This window comes from Centruroides sculpturatus, unplaced genomic scaffold (genome assembly GCF_000671375.1).
Source record: "Centruroides sculpturatus isolate CEXI.00-Female unplaced genomic scaffold, Cexi_2.0 scaffold58, whole genome shotgun sequence".
NCBI classification, from domain to species: Eukaryota; Metazoa; Arthropoda; class Arachnida; order Scorpiones; family Buthidae; genus Centruroides; species Centruroides sculpturatus.
Window position 1 is genome coordinate 83,626 of NW_019384407.1, and position 19,797 is coordinate 103,422.

The 19,797-nt window shown below is 18.9% G+C and overlaps 1 protein-coding gene across 1 annotated transcript in view; it reads right to left on the minus strand.

The window, feature by feature from the left end:
• Positions 1-683: 683 nt before the first annotated feature.
• The window catches only part of LOC111618888 (denticleless protein homolog), a 29,353-nt gene continuing 10,239 nt past the window's right edge, over positions 684-19,797 (minus strand). The window contains exons 5-15 of the mRNA XM_023360512.1: positions 10,236-10,418; positions 10,092-10,157; positions 9,880-9,995; positions 9,707-9,780; positions 9,533-9,636; positions 9,348-9,452; positions 6,237-6,349; positions 6,077-6,166; positions 1,576-1,675; positions 890-1,443; positions 684-809 (exon numbers count right to left, since the gene is read on the minus strand). Coding sequence (XP_023216280.1) covers positions 738-809; positions 890-1,443; positions 1,576-1,675; positions 6,077-6,166; positions 6,237-6,349; positions 9,348-9,452; positions 9,533-9,636; positions 9,707-9,780; positions 9,880-9,995; positions 10,092-10,157; positions 10,236-10,418 — 1,577 coding nt within the window. The 3' untranslated portion in view covers positions 684-737. The remainder of the gene's footprint in view (positions 810-889; positions 1,444-1,575; positions 1,676-6,076; positions 6,167-6,236; positions 6,350-9,347; positions 9,453-9,532; positions 9,637-9,706; positions 9,781-9,879; positions 9,996-10,091; positions 10,158-10,235; positions 10,419-19,797) is intronic.

The following is a 19,797-nucleotide window of genomic DNA, read 5'->3' on the forward strand; positions in this document are numbered from 1 at the left end:
GTTCTCTCCTGTACAGGTGTGATACCACACACACTACACAAAAGCCTGGGAACATTACAATTGAGTAGAAATACATACATCACACTACAGAAGGCCACTATATTGAATACATGTCATATTGTTAGGAAATTCCTTAATACTGACACTGACACTGACACACACATTTAATTTTAGTTTTGTTTTGGTTGCTATGCCTTGACTCTGGTCCGGCATAGTACACAGCCACCGGTTTAAACCGAGTATTACCTACTAAACCCAACATAATAATAATAATAATAATAATAATAATAATAATAATAATTATTATTATTATTATTAACATGTTGCATGTAACATTGCGTGTTGTTTAACGTGTTAATAATAATAATACGCCGTTCACCATCAGCAATCCTTTTTAAAGGTTTGCTGATGGTGAAAATGGCAAAAAGGAGGACAGACACAAAGTTTTAACTTGTGTCTGTCCTCCTTAAAAAAGTCGTATTTATATTTTTATGTATTAAATGTAAATAACGCCGGCCACGAATTTTATTATTTTTACTTAAAAAGGGCTATTATGTTTAAAAATGTTTCGCTATATACATTTATTTAAAAAATGTTTGTCAATATTCAAATTGACTTAATGTATTTTTTCTTTCTTTTTGTAATTTTATGAATTAGTCTGAATTTTCATAATTACAGTTAAATTATTAATTGTAAATTAAAAATTTTATTTTACAGTATATAAATATGACATAGAATTAATTTGTGTGATCAGATGATACTGTAGAAAAGTAATTGGTTATCAATCCAAACTGTTTGGAATTCAGCACCTGTCCAGAAAAATAGTAATTATTACTATTACAGTATTAATTTTCAATAATTGTAGTTACTAAATATAAAAAATTCTCACCTTAATGTGTTTATCTTTATTAACTTTTGCCAATTTATTTTCCACATTTTCTTCCAAACAGTTTTTATTTCTTTCTATGTTACTTTGAGTAAATAAATTGTTAATTAATGATGCATTTCCATTGACCTCTTGGGAACTGTTCATGTCAAGACTTCTTCTCGCATTTGCAGATGGCTTTATATTATTAGTATTACTATTTTCTTGTTTTTTGGGTATTAGTACCCTGCTTTCATCTGGAGGAAGGATTAAATTTTGAGAAATTTGCTTAGAATTTTCAGTTTCTTTATTAGGTGTAATTTCTGAATATCTCCTTTTTCTGTGCGAAGAATGATTAGTTTGACTTAGTTTTTTACGTTCTATTGAAGGAAGGGAATTTAGGAAGGAGCCTCCACTAGGTCTAAACCAACGTGTAATTTCTGGAAATATTTTAACAGCACTCACTGTGTATGGAGGTGATGTGGATGAAGAAATGGGAGGTGAAGTTGCAGGAGACAAACAGACTGAAGTAGCACTGTCATTATTTTCAATACTTTTTAAAACATGTGACTGCTTAGCTGTAACAATTTAATTTATATATCACATGATGCCATTGATTTAATGTTTTTAAAAAATGGTTAAATTTACTTTAAATAGATATTAATTAAGAACATAATTATACAGTATCAATTAATTAATAAGAATCTTACACTGAACTACTTCTGTGAGACCCAAAACTTCTTTTTCATCATCCATATTATCTTTTATATCCCAAAAAAATACATGGACATCATCACTACATGTAACAATCTAATAAAAATAAAATTACATAAATATTTATCATAGTATCAAATTATTGATAGTTTAAGAAATAAAAAAATATTTTTGAAATAAAATGACTATCTTTGTTAATATAAATATACAATAATACCCCAAACTTACACGATAGGTAGGACCGAGCGATAACCGCGTAAGTCAAATTCGCGTAAGTTGGGGTATAATTTCTCATATAAATACATACAAATAATTTTTAATTGGGGACGGAGACTAAATAAAACAATAATTTAGAAAAAAATGTTTAATAAAATCTTAGATAATACATATGTATAACAAATTATATTATTATACAATTTTTCACATTTACTTGATTATCACACCATAATTTTAACATTGTTTCCATCTCAGCGATAATACTGTGATGTTTACGATGATGCTTGAATTTAAAAATTGAGCATTTTTTGCAGCTTTGAGAATTTCATCTTTATCTTTTATAATTGTTCTGACCATCGATTCCAGTAGATCAAACTTCTTTGCCAATTCACAAATTTTCATTCCGCGTGACATGTCTGAACATGTAAGCTGAACAATAGTGTGGGGGAGTGAGTAATTAAGAGTTGCGTGGTGCTCAAACAAAAGACGAATCAATGAGATTTGAAAATCGCGTAACTCCGGGTTTGCGTAAGTCGGGGTAGCATAAGTCGAGGTATTACTGTATCTTAAACTTTTATATATTTAAAAAAATGAATTTATATTAATATATTCAAATATATATGAAAAATATATTTGAAATGAAAATACAGTAAGACCCCACTTAATGCTGATTCGATATAATGTGGTCTTCTCAAAGCGTAAAAAAAGCTCAAAATTTATGCTGATTCAAATTATTGTGCCATTTCATATATAATACAGTTATTTACGAACATAAACCAATCAGCAAAAGGTGGCAATTCATTGTAGCGCTGTACTTTTCTTACAATCTATGTTTGTTTTGTGCAATTTTGCATAAAAATATATCATCATAGATGACATAGTCAATATTGACTTCACTGCTTGGCAAGAATTGACTGAGAAATGCATGAACAAGTTATCCAAGAATTCTCAACAAGATCCTATCGCTGTATTGTTAGGTTGACCAAATTGTCAACCTAATTGATACAGCAGGACTAGGAGATGTAGACAAGCAGGATATTGAGGAGTTACTGCAGGTTTCTGGTGAGAGCCTTACCTTCAAGAACTGGCAGAACAAGGAATTCATGTAGAACTGAAGAATAGAGATTCTGAAAGCGAAGAACCAAAGAACTTGTTACAGATTTCCTTAGTAAAAGTTTGGTAACAATAACCAAAATCATTGATCAAACTGTAGCAAATGATCTAGATTTTGAAAGGAGTGCAAAAGGAAAATACGACATTTTGGATGCAATCTTCTGCTACCAACATTTGCTTAAAAAAAAAAAAGCAACAAATGAAAATAAACGACTTTATCACAAAAAACAAAAATTTCAGAAAAGCCAGGACCTTCATCATAAAATATGAACTTTACATTTCTGTGTGTATGTGTTTGTGTGTTATTTAACATATATTATATGCAAATGAATATAAAAATAACTTAAAATTAAAGTAAAAGCTGTTTATTTTTGGCCACGTGTTCGCTTTTCCCTATTTACCATATTTACTCGCATATAAGATGAGGTTTTTATTCATTTTTCACAGCTTCAAAAACTTAGGTAATCCTATAGATGCGAGTGAAAGATTCTTTGTGTTTTTGCAAATAAATTTTGTGAACCGTGTATTTGCATTTTTTATTGGATGTTTATCCTCTTGTATTTAAAAACAAAAGTATTTTATCTGGGTAGTTTGTATTGTTCTTGTATATTGTAAGGAGTAAAGATAAATAGCAATAGGAAAAGCAAAGCTTTTGAATTGAATTCCAGATTGAAATTCCAAAATCACATGGAAGCATGATAAGTTATAATAATATAAAACTTATAATAAGATATAAGTTTTAACTCATTCCCACTTGAAAAAAGATAATTATTTAGAAATCAAAATTCGGAAAAACTCATAAGTGTAATCGACGGAAAGTGGATTCGACTGTTAAGAACTGGCAAAAAAAAAAATTCCCGATTGTCCAGCTTTACATGAACAAATTAAGTTGTTGATTTTACAAGATTTTTCCTTAAAGTTTGAAATGCCAGTAATTTTTGTGGGACAACGTGTGCATTTACTTTCATTTGATATTTTACTTGTGATTAAATGAAATAAAATTAGAATTGTACTTGTATTAATAAATCTAATTTTCTTTATTTTGATCTTTAAAGTCACATCTCATCCAATATGCGACGTCATCTTATATGTGAGTAAATATGGTATTCTATGATAAAATGACCTCGTTTAACGCTATTTCATTTAGTGCTTTGTTGTCTAGGAATGCATTCCCACATTAAGTGGGGTCTTACTGTACTTAAGACGAAAACTTCGGATCAGAAAATAAGAATAAGTTGTAAAAGATGGCAGAAATTTGTGTATTTAAGAACACAAAAAAAGAGCAAGAACAAGATTGCTATGAAAACTGGCAAAGTCTGAAATTTCTCATTTTGAAAAAGTACTATTAAAAGATTTTACTAATGAAAAGTTTGAATTATTTCTATCTTTGCCTTATATATCAATTTTGTACAGATAATCTGCGGAGGTGTATAACTCACACTAACAAAGAACCCTGTAAAAAACTGCTAGAACAGAAATCAAACTTTAACATGTATAACATGACTCTTGATGAAAACAGCTCTCCTAGTAGATGCAGATTAAATAAGTGGTAAATAAAACAATCATCATTAATGTTACCATTGTTAAGTTGTATACACATATTATAATATCCAACAGAGATTTGAGAAACAATCAATTTGCTCTTACTGTAAAGAACTAACATAAGATTAAATCAACAGTAATTTTCTAAACAGTTCTCTTAAAGACATCATAAATTGGCATATTAAAAATGAACTGGAGGAGTAAAAGTAAAGCATACAGTAAGTTTAGCAGTTTGGAAAAAATTAGTATTGGTAAATGAGTATGTCTGCAGCATAAAAGATTTTTCATATTTTTAAAAAATATTCCTGATAAATTTAGATAAAGAAGTTGTTTGATAAGTTCATTATTGTAAGTTAAAATCCATATCATTGCCAATTCTGCTATCAAATTGACTTTTAAATACTAATAGCTTGTGAACTATCCACATGAAATTACAATATGCCATATCTCCATGCATATAAGAGCTTGATCTTATAGATGGGGCAAAACTGGCACTGTTGTGCAAAGTATCTAATAACACTCACTATTTTTAAAAGAACTTTTATAGTAACAGAAGAATTTCTTTATTTTGGCTTTTCATTTTTAATAATGATTACCAGAGATGTCAGCGATGTTACTGTATCAATACATTTACATTTAATTTACATTGGCAGAGCAGTATAGTGCTCTTATAAGCGAAAACAAAGCTCCCTGCTTATATACAAGGGATGCTCTCAAGGTCCACTTACATACAACAGTGACTTACCAGCACAGTGACCATTTCATCAAGCACAGCATAGTGATGAGTATTTACACACAACAGTGACGTGACTGTGCTCTTGGTGAGTGGTCATGAACTTTTCTGAGGCTAAATTGGCTATGATAACTATATGTTTGGATGAAAAAGAAGAAGAAATGCAATCAAGAAAGCACCACAAGTAAGTACATCAAGCACTGACAAAAAAGATCAACAGAATAGGAGTTTCATATTCTTTTATAAAAAATTATAGATGATGAATCTATATTTTTTTTGAATATTTTCGAATGTCCCAACATGCATTTCATATTTTATTAAACAAACCAGAGAAATATTCATTTTGTACCCAATGTCCATGTATTTTGAATGAGATAAATCAAATGAAACTGGGTATTGATGCACCATTTCAATTAAATGTTTGTCATCCATTGGAAAACAAAATTTACCATCAGTGAAAATATTGTTTGGGTCAAATGTACTTTCACAGTACGGTCATGCCACTGCCACTGCATGGCACTGTGACAGACGAGTCTGGACAGGGTGGTTTAAAACTAGGTCAACAATTTCCCACTGGCAAAAAATCACTGCACTGCACAGTCAAGTCACTGTTGTGTGTAAATGGACCCTTATATGGAAACAGGACACATGTTTCAAAAACATGCAAACAAGTATGCTCTTACTTGCAATGAAATACAGTATGCATAGTTTTTATAGTAATTGATCACATTTACATATATAAATTGTAAATAATTACATAAAATTGAAAATCAATTATTTATTTTACTAAATATAATCTTAGAAATAAACAATGTACAAAATATTATTAATTATAGTATCTACTTATTATAATACACAGATATTGTATACATCTACAACTAACTATTTCTTACTTTAGTAAAATCATTTGAACTCCAAGCAACAGCTGTAACTTCAGCCTGATGCCCAATCAACTGAGCAAAAGGCCTTCCTGGTTTTGATATCTACAATAAATAAATAAATAAAAATCAATTTACTGAATAATTAATTAAATACAATGATTAACTCACTAACCTTCCATATATATGCTTTATTATCGCTTGATCCACTTAATAAATATTTACCATCTCCATTTATGGCCATTTTTACAAAAAATGTTGAAGTTTTATGTCCAAAATAAGTGGCCACTAAAAATATATAATAGATATTAAAATATCATACTTAAAATCTATACTAAAAATATTAAATATCACAGTGACTAATTTACTTGTCAATACAACGGATTCTTGATTTACAACTCATTCAACTTTCCATTTTGGCAGCCAATATAAATTTTCTATTATGATTGTATTTTCAATGCTGTATTTAAGTATAGTCTCACAAACTCAAGAAAACATACAAGGTCTTGCAAACAATCCTAAAAGTTTCCCCATCCATTTTATAATACTGTCCAGCCATTTCTCCTTTGAGTATTTTAACCAGACAAAAGATGTTTTATACTGATTGTGAGACATTCTACAACTCTATAATATATAGGGACTTTCATATAATATCTTTCATAGGAGCATAGATAAGTTTTGGTTCCATAAAAAGGAGAATTGGGATACCTAGTAACTATGCCAATACTCCCTTTTCATGAAGCCAAAACTGTCAGTGCCCACAGATGGAAAGAGTTAAAATTCATTAAAAAACGGAAAACAAAAATAAGAAAACTTCAATAAACCAAGACAAAGTATGAATAAAGTGAAATTAAAACTGAACCAATGAACTATCTATTCAAAGCACACAATGCTTAATCTCATCATACTCATAATTAGAATCTTTGAGTTTCAGTCAATACTTGAGAGCAATTGTATCAAATATTTCATCTCTTATACTAAAAAACGAGATAAAGAATAGTTCATAATTTCTAATTCTCATGAAATCAGGACCACACTGCATATGAGAAATTTTTTTTAATGTTATTTAATGCAGAATCTATTTTTATTTTGATCAAACTCTTTTCAGTCTCAATTTGTTCATGATCTATCTGTTCAGTATCACAAATATATTATTACTAGCAGACCCCGCCACGCCTTGTTGTGGCTCAAAATGTGTCTATTATAAATGTATAACACTTCCCCCGTGGGGAAAAATTTTTCGAAAAATTTTTTCTTAGTGTACATTCTCTTGACGTACCCTATTAAAACGCAATCAAAAACGCAAAAAACCGCATCTAAAATAGTATAATAGAAGTGAAGTTCTTCACAGTAAGCCTTAATCCTGTCCCTCTCCCCCCGGGGGGAATATCGAAAAATCCCTTCTTAGTGTACATTCTGTTGACGTACCCTATTAAAATGCAATCAAAAATGCAAAAAACCGCGTCTAAAATAGTATAAATAGAAGCAGAGTTCTTTACAGTAAGCCTTACGGGAAAGGCTTACCGTAAAGAACTGTCCATCCCCCATGTTTAACGGAATAATGTACGCTTATGTCCACCCTGAAGTTCCATTCTAAATATTAGTGAAAAAATTTTTGAAATCGGATGAGTAGTTTTGGAGATTACCTGCTGCATCCAAACTTACATACAAACATTACCTCTTTATAATATTAGTATAGATTACATTATTAACATTTCTGAAAAATTATAATCAAACAACACAGAAATCAGCAAATATTTGATTGCATTTGATAAACCCATATGAAAAATTCACTTAATAGTGATAGTAAAATTATTAAAAAAACATACAAAATACCCTATAAAATACCAGATAATTGGAAAATTCAATAAGAATACATAAATGTATGCAACAATCCCTGATATGAAAAAGATTATGATAAAATTGAAAGTACGGAAAGCAGAAGTGCTGTAAAGAGTCAAAGTCTGATAGTTATTTTATGTTTTGGGCATTATTTTTAGTTATTGTTATTTTCTTTTCAAGATCTTTTTTTTAAAGGTGAAAACTCCTAAGAAACCCCAAAATGTGCTAAATCAAAAATAAAGACCTAAATATACTAATTTACGTAAGTAACTGATTCCGTGGCACATGGATACGTAAATAGGGCAATGTGGAGTTACAGTGGTAGACAGATAAAAGATGACACATCCATTCAATGGTGTGGTTCAATGGTAGCTTCTGATAGCGACCTTCATCGAAGCAAATTGTTTGGCATTCTTTGATAAGAAATCAGCTCACAAGAAGTGTATTCTTTGTTTATTTATTTTGGTGGAGATTTAATTAATTGTATGAAAAAGAATTTCATTGATTGATTGATTGATTGTTTATTTTGTATATAACTAATCTTGACTTGTTTTTTTTAATATTTGAAACATATACTTATTACTAATTCTTGTTATAATCATTGTTGTTCATATATATAACACTGTTCAATCTAATAAATATTAATGTGGACATTTACTTATGTGTTATTTTGGATCATTGTATTTTGCTTTCCTGTTAAGTCCAGGCCCGGTACTTGATTAGAACCCTAATTTGTGTACCCTGCCTTTTTGTGTCACACGATACATTAGTGTCCACAGACTATCAAAAAGGGGAGGCACAAGCTATAAAAAAGAACATCATACATTATGCAAGGAGCTTCAAACTCTATGATTCAACATTGGATCAGCACTCCCACAGGGTAGTGCTGGTTGCACTCAGGGCTAACTTGATCTTGACAAGGAATGTAGTTTTGGTCAACATACGAAGAAGTTACATGGAAATGGACAAATATCATTCATTATTGTCTTTTATATTTGCAGAATAGGCTTGCTAGAAGTCATTTATTTTCTATTATTTGTTGATAATAAAATTTGAGACCCTCTTTGGGATTAGGAAAGGAGCAACCAAGATAAAAAGAGGCATGTTTCTCATATACCCCAATGTACGGGCACCCCTGAAGGAAAGTCTAATGGAGACAAAAACGCACATTCCAAATAAAAATATTCTCTCACTTGCAAAACAAACTCCAGTGTGACTTCAAGTAGACTTTCATCACAGCATTAAACAAAAACTCAAAATGAAAGATTTTATTCTAGTTTTACAATAAAATAATAAATAACTAAATCGAAAACAGAAAACTAAAATTAAATAATTTTCATAATTCAAGCAAATTGCTTTTAGCTTAAACTATTTTAATAAGATACTTTTGTAGAGAAAATAACTTTAAAAAAAAAACGAAAATGTAATAAGAAATAATACTTACATGGTAATGGGTTGTACGAATGACAATTATATGAATAAATGACACTATCAGTACAACTTGCATAAAGTAAAGTATGGTTTTCATTGAAAACTAAACTTGTATATCCTGATAATAAGGAAGATATCAAAAAATATATTACAAATATTCAAAATTAACTCTTAAATAATAATACATTTAATATATACCATGAGCTTTTGTGCTAACTCCTTTATAAGGAAACTTCTTAAATGGTAAAGCTTCTTTTTTAGTATTACAATAGTTTTTTCTTAAATCCCATACTTTGATAACTCTTTAAATATTAATATATTTTAGTAAACAAAAATTAATATTTTTAAATAAACTTATTAAAAATTACTTACGCATCTGCAGTTCCAGCCGAGAACAGTAAATTTTCATTTTGAAACGTTATTGATGTCACACTATTCAAAGGATTCTAATTTCAAAATTAATAATAAAATTTACAATTATTGTTTTATAACTCATAGTATATTCTGTATATTAATTTTTACTTTAATAATTTATGATCACTTACACCACTTAAATTATACACTCCTTTCTTTCCACGATGCTTTGGAGTTCCCGGAAGTAGAGATGCAGCATTGTGAGCATCTCTAATTGTTATAACAGGTTGAAAAGTATTATCTTCTTCTAAAATAAGAATAATAATCAGATCATTAAATAATACTTTTATAAAATATTAAAAATATTCTTATATCATGTAATACAAAATATTTTATAACTTACGATTTTTATTGCACCTAATATCCCATATCATAATATTTCCGTCTCTTGATGCAGTTGCAAATGTATCTGTAAATGTTAATTAATATATTAAAAAAATTCTCTAGAATCACATGTAATTTTAGAATAACTAAACAAAAAAAATACCTTTACTATTGGGTTGACAAGACACACATTTAATACTACTGCTGTGGCCTTTAAAAACACCTAATTTTGTTTCCGTATCTGGATTCCACAGGATGGCTTGCTGATCACCTGATGCTGTTATTATCTTGTATTCATCATTCAGCCAACATAAATCAAAAATTGCATTATTGTGTGCTTTCCAACCTATACGAAAACATTATTTTTAAGTGAAATATATATATAATTGACAAATTGTAAAAAATAACTATAAGCTACCATATTTTCATGCATATAGCCTGTGTTGACATAACCTGTAATAGTACAGGGTGGGCCAAGAATTTGTAAACATTTAAATCGAACTTCCCGTGCAAACACAAGCAGTAGGGGGGCACGGGGAGCAGTCTTACTGCTAGCTCATTTCTGGAAAATTTAGTCGCAATGCATTGCTTCATGGGGCTGAAGCATAAAACAATTTTATTTAAACAATAATTTGTTCATTACTATGAGGCGCTTATGTCATGTTGAATACGATTTGCACAACTTGAATCAGTGTCCGAGTGTTGGTTTAATAAAAAAAATGGGTAAAAAAGTTTGAAGAGACGGGATCGACACTAAATATAAAGCATACCGGCAGCCCACGGCCTTCTTGGAGTTAAGAGAACATGCAGAAAGTTGCCACTTCAGTTCAATGTGATCCACATTTATTGAGGCACAAATGTTCAGCTGAATTAGGAATATCCCACTCATCTTTATGCCGTATTTTGAAATCTGATTTGAAGTTACATCCATACAAGATCCAGATAGTGCAGGAACTAAAGCCTAATGTTTAAATTTATGAGTCCCTGCCTGTAGTTAAAGAGATGTTTCCGGAAAAGCTTATTTCCAGGAGAGGCGACATCCCATGGCCACCCAGGAGTCTTGATTTGTTCCCAGCAGATTTCTTTTTGTGGGGTTATTTGAAGAATTGTGTCTACACTAATAAGCCAAAGACACTGCTTCAATTAAAAGCAAAAATTAGAGAAGAAATGGCTGCTATCTCACAGCCTCTTTGCTGACGAGTCTTTGAAAATTTCTGTACTCACTTAGAAGAATGTCAAAATCGAGATGGTGGTCATTTAGATGATATTATTTTTAAAAAGTAAATTCCCATAAATTGGCTATCTTGTAAATAAAAAAAAAAAACAAGTCAAATAGTTTTTTTATATAATTTTTTTTAAATGTTTACAAATTCATGGCCCACCCTGTATATATCCCACAGAAAATTGCTGGAATGAAACCTTTGCATAACGTGCCCAATCACATACATAATTGAAATTTAAAATCAGCACATAACCCACCCTATTGCATAAACTGCACCTCCTTACAAATGATCTTTTAAACACAGATAACCTACAGATAATCTACAGATAAACAGTATGATAATTTTACATTTAAAAAATTCTGATTACAAAATCACAATCAGATAATATTGCTGTATTTTTTTGCACCATAAAACAGCTGATATTGGATTAGTTTTTATCATATTTTTTTTTCATCTAAATCAGGGGTGTCCAACCCACAGCCCGCGGGCCGCATGCGGCCCAAGACAAGTTCCAATGCGGCCCAATAAAGGTGTAAACAAAACCGACAAATGTTTTAATTTTTTATTATTTATTTATTTCAACGGCATAAACTCAGAAAAGAAGTTTCACAAAGCCATAAACCTTTATTCATATTTTAGTTTTGAGTGGAAATGAAATATTTTCATGTACTTGGAGATGTGTGAATGAGGAAGGATTACTAAATAAAGCTTGAGTTGTGACTCAAAGGATTATAGACCCAAATTTGGTGAAAGGAGAGAAAAGACGAAAGATAAAAAGTTGTCAGAAAGGTTAAATAGTTCTTCTGTTAGGCAAATATTGAGTCTTAATTTTCCAATCTTTCTCACTACTTTATCTTTTGTCCTTGCTCTTCTTTTTCCGAATTTGACTCTATAATCCTTTGATTCACAACTCCAGCTTTATTTAGTATTCCTTCCAGCGTCGCAAGATTTGGCTACATTGCACCAAACGTGGCTACTTTTTTTAGTTTGACGTAAAAAAATATCATTTGGCGCTTTGGCTACTTTTGGGACTACATATCATTTATAAATATATTAGTTGAATAAAAATGCACTTTAAAATGGTGTTTCGTCGCTTTTTATTAATCAGAGACTCAAATAAAGCNAAAAAAAAAAAAAAAAAAAAAAAAAAAAAAAAAAAAAAAAAAAAAAAAAAAAAAAAAAAAAAAAAAAAAAAAAAAAAAAAAAAAAAAAAAAAAAAAAAAAAAAAAAAAAAAAAAAAAAAAAAAAAAAAAAAAAAAAAAAAAAAAAAAAAAAAAAAAAAAAAAAAAAAAAAAAAAAAAAAAAAAAAAAAAAAAAAAAAAAAAAAAAAAAAAAAAAAAAAAAAAAAAAAAAAAAAAAAAAAAAAAAAAAAAAAAAAAAAAAAAAAAAAAAAAAAAAAAAAAAAAAAAAAAAAAAAAAAAAAAAAAAAAAAAAAAAAAAAAAAAAAAAAAAAAAAAAAAAAAAAAAAAAAAAAAAAAAAAAAAAAAAAAAAAAAAAAAAAAAAAAAAAAAAAAAAAAAAAAAAAAAAAAAAAAAAAAAAAAAAAAAAAAAAAAAAAAAAAAAAAAAAAAAAAAAAAAAAAAAAAAAAAAAAAAAAAAAAAAAAAAAAAAAAAAAAAAAAAAAAAAAAAAAAAAAAAAAAAAAAAAAAAAAAAAAAAAAAAAAAAAAAAAAAAAAAAAAAAAAAAAAAAAAAAAAAAAAAAAAAAAAAAAAAAAAAAAAAAAAAAAAAAAAAAAAAAAAAAAAAAAAAAAAAAAAAAAAAAAAAAAAAAAAAAAAAAAAAAAAAAAAAAAAAAAAAAAAAAAAAAAAAAAAAAAAAAAAAAAAAAAAAAAAAAAAAAAAAAAAAAAAAAAAAAAAAAAAAAAAAAAAAAAAAAAAAAAAAAAAAAAAAAAAAAAAAAAAAAAAAAAAAAAAAAAAAAAAAAAAAAAAAAAAAAAAAAAAAAAAAAAAAAAAAAAAAAAAAAAAAAAAAAAAAAAAAAAAAAAAAAAAAAAAAAAAAAAAAAAAAAAAAAAAAAAAAAAAAAAAAAAAAAAAAAAAAAAAAAAAAAAAAAAAAAAAAAAAAAAAAAAAAAAAAAAAAAAAAAAAAAAAAAAAAAAAAAAAAAAAAAAAAAAAAAAAAAAAAAAAAAAAAAAAAAAAAAAAAAAAAAAAAAAAAAAAAAAAAAAAAAAAAAAAAAAAAAAAAAAAAAAAAAAAAAAAAAAAAAAAAAAAAAAAAAAAAAAAAAAAAAAAAAAAAAAAAAAAAAAAAAAAAAAAAAAAAAAAAAAAAAAAAAAAAAAAAAAAAAAAAAAAAAAAAAAAAAAAAAAAAAAAAAAAAAAAAAAAAAAAAAAAAAAAAAAAAAAAAAAAAAAAAAAAAAAAAAAAAAAAAAAAAAAAAAAAAAAAAAAAAAAAAAAAAAAAAAAAAAAAAAAAAAAAAAAAAAAAAAAAAAAAAAAAAAAAAAAAAAAAAAAAAAAAAAAAAAAAAAAAAAAAAAAAAAAAAAAAAAAAAAAAAAAAAAAAAAAAAAAAAAAAAAAAAAAAAAAAAAAAAAAAAAAAAAAAAAAAAAAAAAAAAAAAAAAAAAAAAAAAAAAAAAAAAAAAAAAAAAAAAAAAAAAAAAAAAAAAAAAAAAAAAAAAAAAAAAAAAAAAAAAAAAAAAAAAAAAAAAAAAAAAAAAAAAAAAAAAAAAAAAAAAAAAAAAAAAAAAAAAAAAAAAAAAAAAAAAAAAAAAAAAAAAAAAAAAAAAAAAAAAAAAAAAAAAAAAAAAAAAAAAAAAAAAAAAAAAAAAAAAAAAAAAAAAAAAAAAAAAAAAAAAAAAAAAAAAAAAAAAAAAAAAAAAAAAAAAAAAAAAAAAAAAAAAAAAAAAAAAAAAAAAAAAAAAAAAAAAAAAAAAAAAAAAAAAAAAAAAAAAAAAAAAAAAAAAAAAAAAAAAAAAAAAAAAAAAAAAAAAAAAAAAAAAAAAAAAAAAAAAAAAAAAAAAAAAAAAAAAAAAAAAAAAAAAAAAAAAAAAAAAAAAAAAAAAAAAAAAAAAAAAAAAAAAAAAAAAAAAAAAAAAAAAAAAAAAAAAAAAAAAAAAAAAAAAAAAAAAAAAAAAAAAAAAAAAAAAAAAAAAAAAAAAAAAAAAAAAAAAAAAAAAAAAAAAAAAAAAAAAAAAAAAAAAAAAAAAAAAAAAAAAAAAAAAAAAAAAAAAAAAAAAAAAAAAAAAAAAAAAAAAAAAAAAAAAAAAAAAAAAAAAAAAAAAAAAAAAAAAAAAAAAAAAAAAAAAAAAAAAAAAAAAAAAAAAAAAAAAAAAAAAAAAAAAAAAAAAAAAAAAAAAAAAAAAAAAAAAAAAAAAAAAAAAAAAAAAAAAAAAAAAAAAAAAAAAAAAAAAAAAAAAAAAAAAAAAAAAAAAAAAAAAAAAAAAAAAAAAAAAAAAAAAAAAAAAAAAAAAAAAAAAAAAAAAAAAAAAAAAAAAAAAAAAAAAAAAAAAAAAAAAAAAAAAAAAAAAAAAAAAAAAAAAAAAAAAAAAAAAAAAAAAAAAAAAAAAAAAAAAAAAAAAAAAAAAAAAAAAAAAAAAAAAAAAAAAAAAAAAAAAAAAAAAAAAAAAAAAAAAAAAAAAAAAAAAAAAAAAAAAAAAAAAAAAAAAAAAAAAAAAAAAAAAAAAAAAAAAAAAAAAAAAAAAAAAAAAAAAAAAAAAAAAAAAAAAAAAAAAAAAAAAAAAAAAAAAAAAAAAAAAAAAAAAAAAAAAAAAAAAAAAAAAAAAAAAAAAAAAAAAAAAAAAAAAAAAAAAAAAAAAAAAAAAAAAAAAAAAAAAAAAAAAAAAAAAAAAAAAAAAAAAAAAAAAAAAAAAAAAAAAAAAAAAAAAAAAAAAAAAAAAAAAAAAAAAAAAAAAAAAAAAAAAAAAAAAAAAAAAAAAAAAAAAAAAAAAAAAAAAAAAAAAAAAAAAAAAAAAAAAAAAAAAAAAAAAAAAAAAAAAAAAAAAAAAAAAAAAAAAAAAAAAAAAAAAAAAAAAAAAAAAAAAAAAAAAAAAAAAAAAAAAAAAAAAAAAAAAAAAAAAAAAAAAAAAAAAAAAAAAAAAAAAAAAAAAAAAAAAAAAAAAAAAAAAAAAAAAAAAAAAAAAAAAAAAAAAAAAAAAAAAAAAAAAAAAAAAAAAAAAAAAAAAAAAAAAAAAAAAAAAAAAAAAAAAAAAAAAAAAAAAAAAAAAAAAAAAAAAAAAAAAAAAAAAAAAAAAAAAAAAAAAAAAAAAAAAAAAAAAAAAAAAAAAAAAAAAAAAAAAAAAAAAAAAAAAAAAAAAAAAAAAAAAAAAAAAAAAAAAAAAAAAAAAAAAAAAAAAAAAAAAAAAAAAAAAAAAAAAAAAAAAAAAAAAAAAAAAAAAAAAAAAAAAAAAAAAAAAAAAAAAAAAAAAAAAAAAAAAAAAAAAAAAAAAAAAAAAAAAAAAAAAAAAAAAAAAAAAAAAAAAAAAAAAAAAAAAAAAAAAAAAAAAAAAAAAAAAAAAAAAAAAAAAAAAAAAAAAAAAAAAAAAAAAAAAAAAAAAAAAAAAAAAAAAAAAAAAAAAAAAAAAAAAAAAAAAAAAAAAAAAAAAAAAAAAAAAAAAAAAAAAAAAAAAAAAAAAAAAAAAAAAAAAAAAAAAAAAAAAAAAAAAAAAAAAAAAAAAAAAAAAAAAAAAAAAAAAAAAAAAAAAAAAAAAAAAAAAAAAAAAAAAAAAAAAAAAAAAAAAAAAAAAAAAAAAAAAAAAAAAAAAAAAAAAAAAAAAAAAAAAAAAAAAAAAAAAAAAAAAAAAAAAAAAAAAAAAAAAAAAAAAAAAAAAAAAAAAAAAAAAAAAAAAAAAAAAAAAAAAAAAAAAAAAAAAAAAAAAAAAAAAAAAAAAAAAAAAAAAAAAAAAAAAAAAAAAAAAAAAAAAAAAAAAAAAAAAAAAAAAAAAAAAAAAAAAAAAAAAAAAAAAAAAAAAAAAAAAAAAAAAAAAAAAAAAAAAAAAAAAAAAAAAAAAAAAAAAAAAAAAAAAAAAAAAAAAAAAAAAAAAAAAAAAAAAAAAAAAAAAAAAAAAAAAAAAAAAAAAAAAAAAAAAAAAAAAAAAAAAAAAAAAAAAAAAAAAAAAAAAAAAAAAAAAAAAAAAAAAAAAAAAAAAAAAAAAAAAAAAAAAAAAAAAAAAAAAAAAAAAAAAAAAAAAAAAAAAAAAAAAAAAAAAAAAAAAAAAAAAAAAAAAAAAAAAAAAAAAAAAAAAAAAAAAAAAAAAAAAAAAAAAAAAAAAAAAAAAAAAAAAAAAAAAAAAAAAAAAAAAAAAAAAAAAAAAAAAAAAAAAAAAAAAAAAAAAAAAAAAAAAAAAAAAAAAAAAAAAAAAAAAAAAAAAAAAAAAAAAAAAAAAAAAAAAAAAAAAAAAAAAAAAAAAAAAAAAAAAAAAAAAAAAAAAAAAAAAAAAAAAAAAAAAAAAAAAAAAAAAAAAAAAAAAAAAAAAAAAAAAAAAAAAAAAAAAAAAAAAAAAAAAAAAAAAAAAAAAAAAAAAAAAAAAAAAAAAAAAAAAAAAAAAAAAAAAAAAAAAAAAAAAAAAAAAAAAAAAAAAAAAAAAAAAAAAAAAAAAAAAAAAAAAAAAAAAAAAAAAAAAAAAAAAAAAAAAAAAAAAAAAAAAAAAAAAAAAAAAAAAAAAAAAAAAAAAAAAAAAAAAAAAAAAAAAAAAAAAAAAAAAAAAAAAAAAAAAAAAAAAAAAAAAAAAAAAAAAAAAAAAAAAAAAAAAAAAAAAAAAAAAAAAAAAAAAAAAAAAAAAAAAAAAAAAAAAAAAAAAAAAAAAAAAAAAAAAAAAAAAAAAAAAAAAAAAAAAAAAAAAAAAAAAAAAAAAAAAAAAAAAAAAAAAAAAAAAAAAAAAAAAAAAAAAAAAAAAAAAAAAAAAAAAAAAAAAAAAAAAAAAAAAAAAAAAAAAAAAAAAAAAAAAAAAAAAAAAAAAAAAAAAAAAAAAAAAAAAAAAAAAAAAAAAAAAAAAAAAAAAAAAAAAAAAAAAAAAAAAAAAAAAAAAAAAAAAAAAAAAAAAAAAAAAAAAAAAAAAAAAAAAAAAAAAAAAAAAAAAAAAAAAAAAAAAAAAAAAAAAAAAAAAAAAAAAAAAAAAAAAAAAAAAAAAAAAAAAAAAAAAAAAAAAAAAAAAAAAAAAAAAAAAAAAAAAAAAAAAAAAAAAAAAAAAAAAAAAAAAAAAAAAAAAAAAAAAAAAAAAAAAAAAAAAAAAAAAAAAAAAAAAAAAAAAAAAAAAAAAAAAAAAAAAAAAAAAAAAAAAAAAAAAAAAAAAAAAAAAAAAAAAAAAAAAAAAAAAAAAAAAAAAAAAAAAAAAAAAAAAAAAAAAAAAAAAAAAAAAAAAAAAAAAAAAAAAAAAAAAAAAAAAAAAAAAAAAAAAAAAAAAAAAAAAAAAAAAAAAAAAAAAAAAAAAAAAAAAAAAAAAAAAAAAAAAAAAAAAAAAAAAAAAAAAAAAAAAAAAAAAAAAAAAAAAAAAAAAAAAAAAAAAAAAAAAAAAAAAAAAAAAAAAAAAAAAAAAAAAAAAAAAAAAAAAAAAAAAAAAAAAAAAAAAAAAAAAAAAAAAAAAAAAAAAAAAAAAAAAAAAAAAAAAAAAAAAAAAAAAAAAAAAAAAAAAAAAAAAAAAAAAAAAAAAAAAAAAAAAAAAAAAAAAAAAAAAAAAAAAAAAAAAAAAAAAAAAAAAAAAAAAAAAAAAAAAAAAAAAAAAAAAAAAAAAAAAAAAAAAAAAAAAAAAAAAAAAAAAAAAAAAAAAAAAAAAAAAAAAAAAAAAAAAAAAAAAAAAAAAAAAAAAAAAAAAAAAAAAAAAAAAAAAAAAAAAAAAAAAAAAAAAAAAAAAAAAAAAAAAAAAAAAAAAAAAAAAAAAAAAAAAAAAAAAAAAAAAAAAAAAAAAAAAAAAAAAAAAAAAAAAAAAAAAAAAAAAAAAAAAAAAAAAAAAAAAAAAAAAAAAAAAAAAAAAAAAAAAAAAAAAAAAAAAAAAAAAAAAAAAAAAAAAAAAAAAAAAAAAAAAAAAAAAAAAAAAAAAAAAAAAAAAAAAAAAAAAAAAAAAAAAAAAAAAAAAAAAAAAAAAAAAAAAAAAAAAAAAAAAAAAAAAAAAAAAAAAAAAAAAAAAAAAAAAAAAAAAAAAAAAAAAAAAAAAAAAAAAAAAAAAAAAAAAAAAAAAAAAAAAAAAAAAAAAAAAAAAAAAAAAAAAAAAAAAAAAAAAAAAAAAAAAAAAAAAAAAAAAAAAAAAAAAAAAAAAAAAAAAAAAAAAAAAAAAAAAAAAAAAAAAAAAAAAAAAAAAAAAAAAAAAAAAAAAAAAAAAAAAAAAAAAAAAAAAAAAAAAAAAAAAAAAAAAAAAAAAAAAAAAAAAAAAAAAAAAAAAAAAAAAAAAAAAAAAAAAAAAAAAAAAAAAAAAAAAAAAAAAAAAAAAAAAAAAAAAAAAAAAAAAAAAAAAAAAAAAAAAAAAAAAAAAAAAAAAAAAAAAAAAAAAAAAAAAAAAAAAAAAAAAAAAAAAAAAAAAAAAAAAAAAAAAAAAAAAAAAAAAAAAAAAAAAAAAAAAAAAAAAAAAAAAAAAAAAAAAAAAAAAAAAAAAAAAAAAAAAAAAAAAAAAAAAAAAAAAAAAAAAAAAAAAAAAAAAAAAAAAAAAAAAAAAAAAAAAAAAAAAAAAAAAAAAAAAAAAAAAAAAAAAAAAAAAAAAAAAAAAAAAAAAAAAAAAAAAAAAAAAAAAAAAAAAAAAAAAAAAAAAAAAAAAAAAAAAAAAAAAAAAAAAAAAAAAAAAAAAAAAAAAAAAAAAAAAAAAAAAAAAAAAAAAAAAAAAAAAAAAAAAAAAAAAAAAAAAAAAAAAAAAAAAAAAAAAAAAAAAAAAAAAAAAAAAAAAAAAAAAAAAAAAAAAAAAAAAAAAAAAAAAAAAAAAAAAAAAAAAAAAAAAAAAAAAAAAAAAAAAAAAAAAAAAAAAAAAAAAAAAAAAAAAAAAAAAAAAAAAAAAAAAAAAAAAAAAAAAAAAAAAAAAAAAAAAAAAAAAAAAAAAAAAAAAAAAAAAAAAAAAAAAAAAAAAAAAAAAAAAAAAAAAAAAAAAAAAAAAAAAAAAAAAAAAAAAAAAAAAAAAAAAAAAAAAAAAAAAAAAAAAAAAAAAAAAAAAAAAAAAAAAAAAAAAAAAAAAAAAAAAAAAAAAAAAAAAAAAAAAAAAAAAAAAAAAAAAAAAAAAAAAAAAAAAAAAAAAAAAAAAAAAAAAAAAAAAAAAAAAAAAAAAAAAAAAAAAAAAAAAAAAAAAAAAAAAAAAAAAAAAAAAAAAAAAAAAAAAAAAAAAAAAAAAAAAAAAAAAAAAAAAAAAAAAAAAAAAAAAAAAAAAAAAAAAAAAAAAAAAAAAAAAAAAAAAAAAAAAAAAAAAAAAAAAAAAAAAAAAAAAAAAAAAAAAAAAAAAAAAAAAAAAAAAAAAAAAAAAAAAAAAAAAAAAAAAAAAAAAAAAAAAAAAAAAAAAAAAAAAAAAAAAAAAAAAAAAAAAAAAAAAAAAAAAAAAAAAAAAAAAAAAAAAAAAAAAAAAAAAAAAAAAAAAAAAAAAAAAAAAAAAAAAAAAAAAAAAAA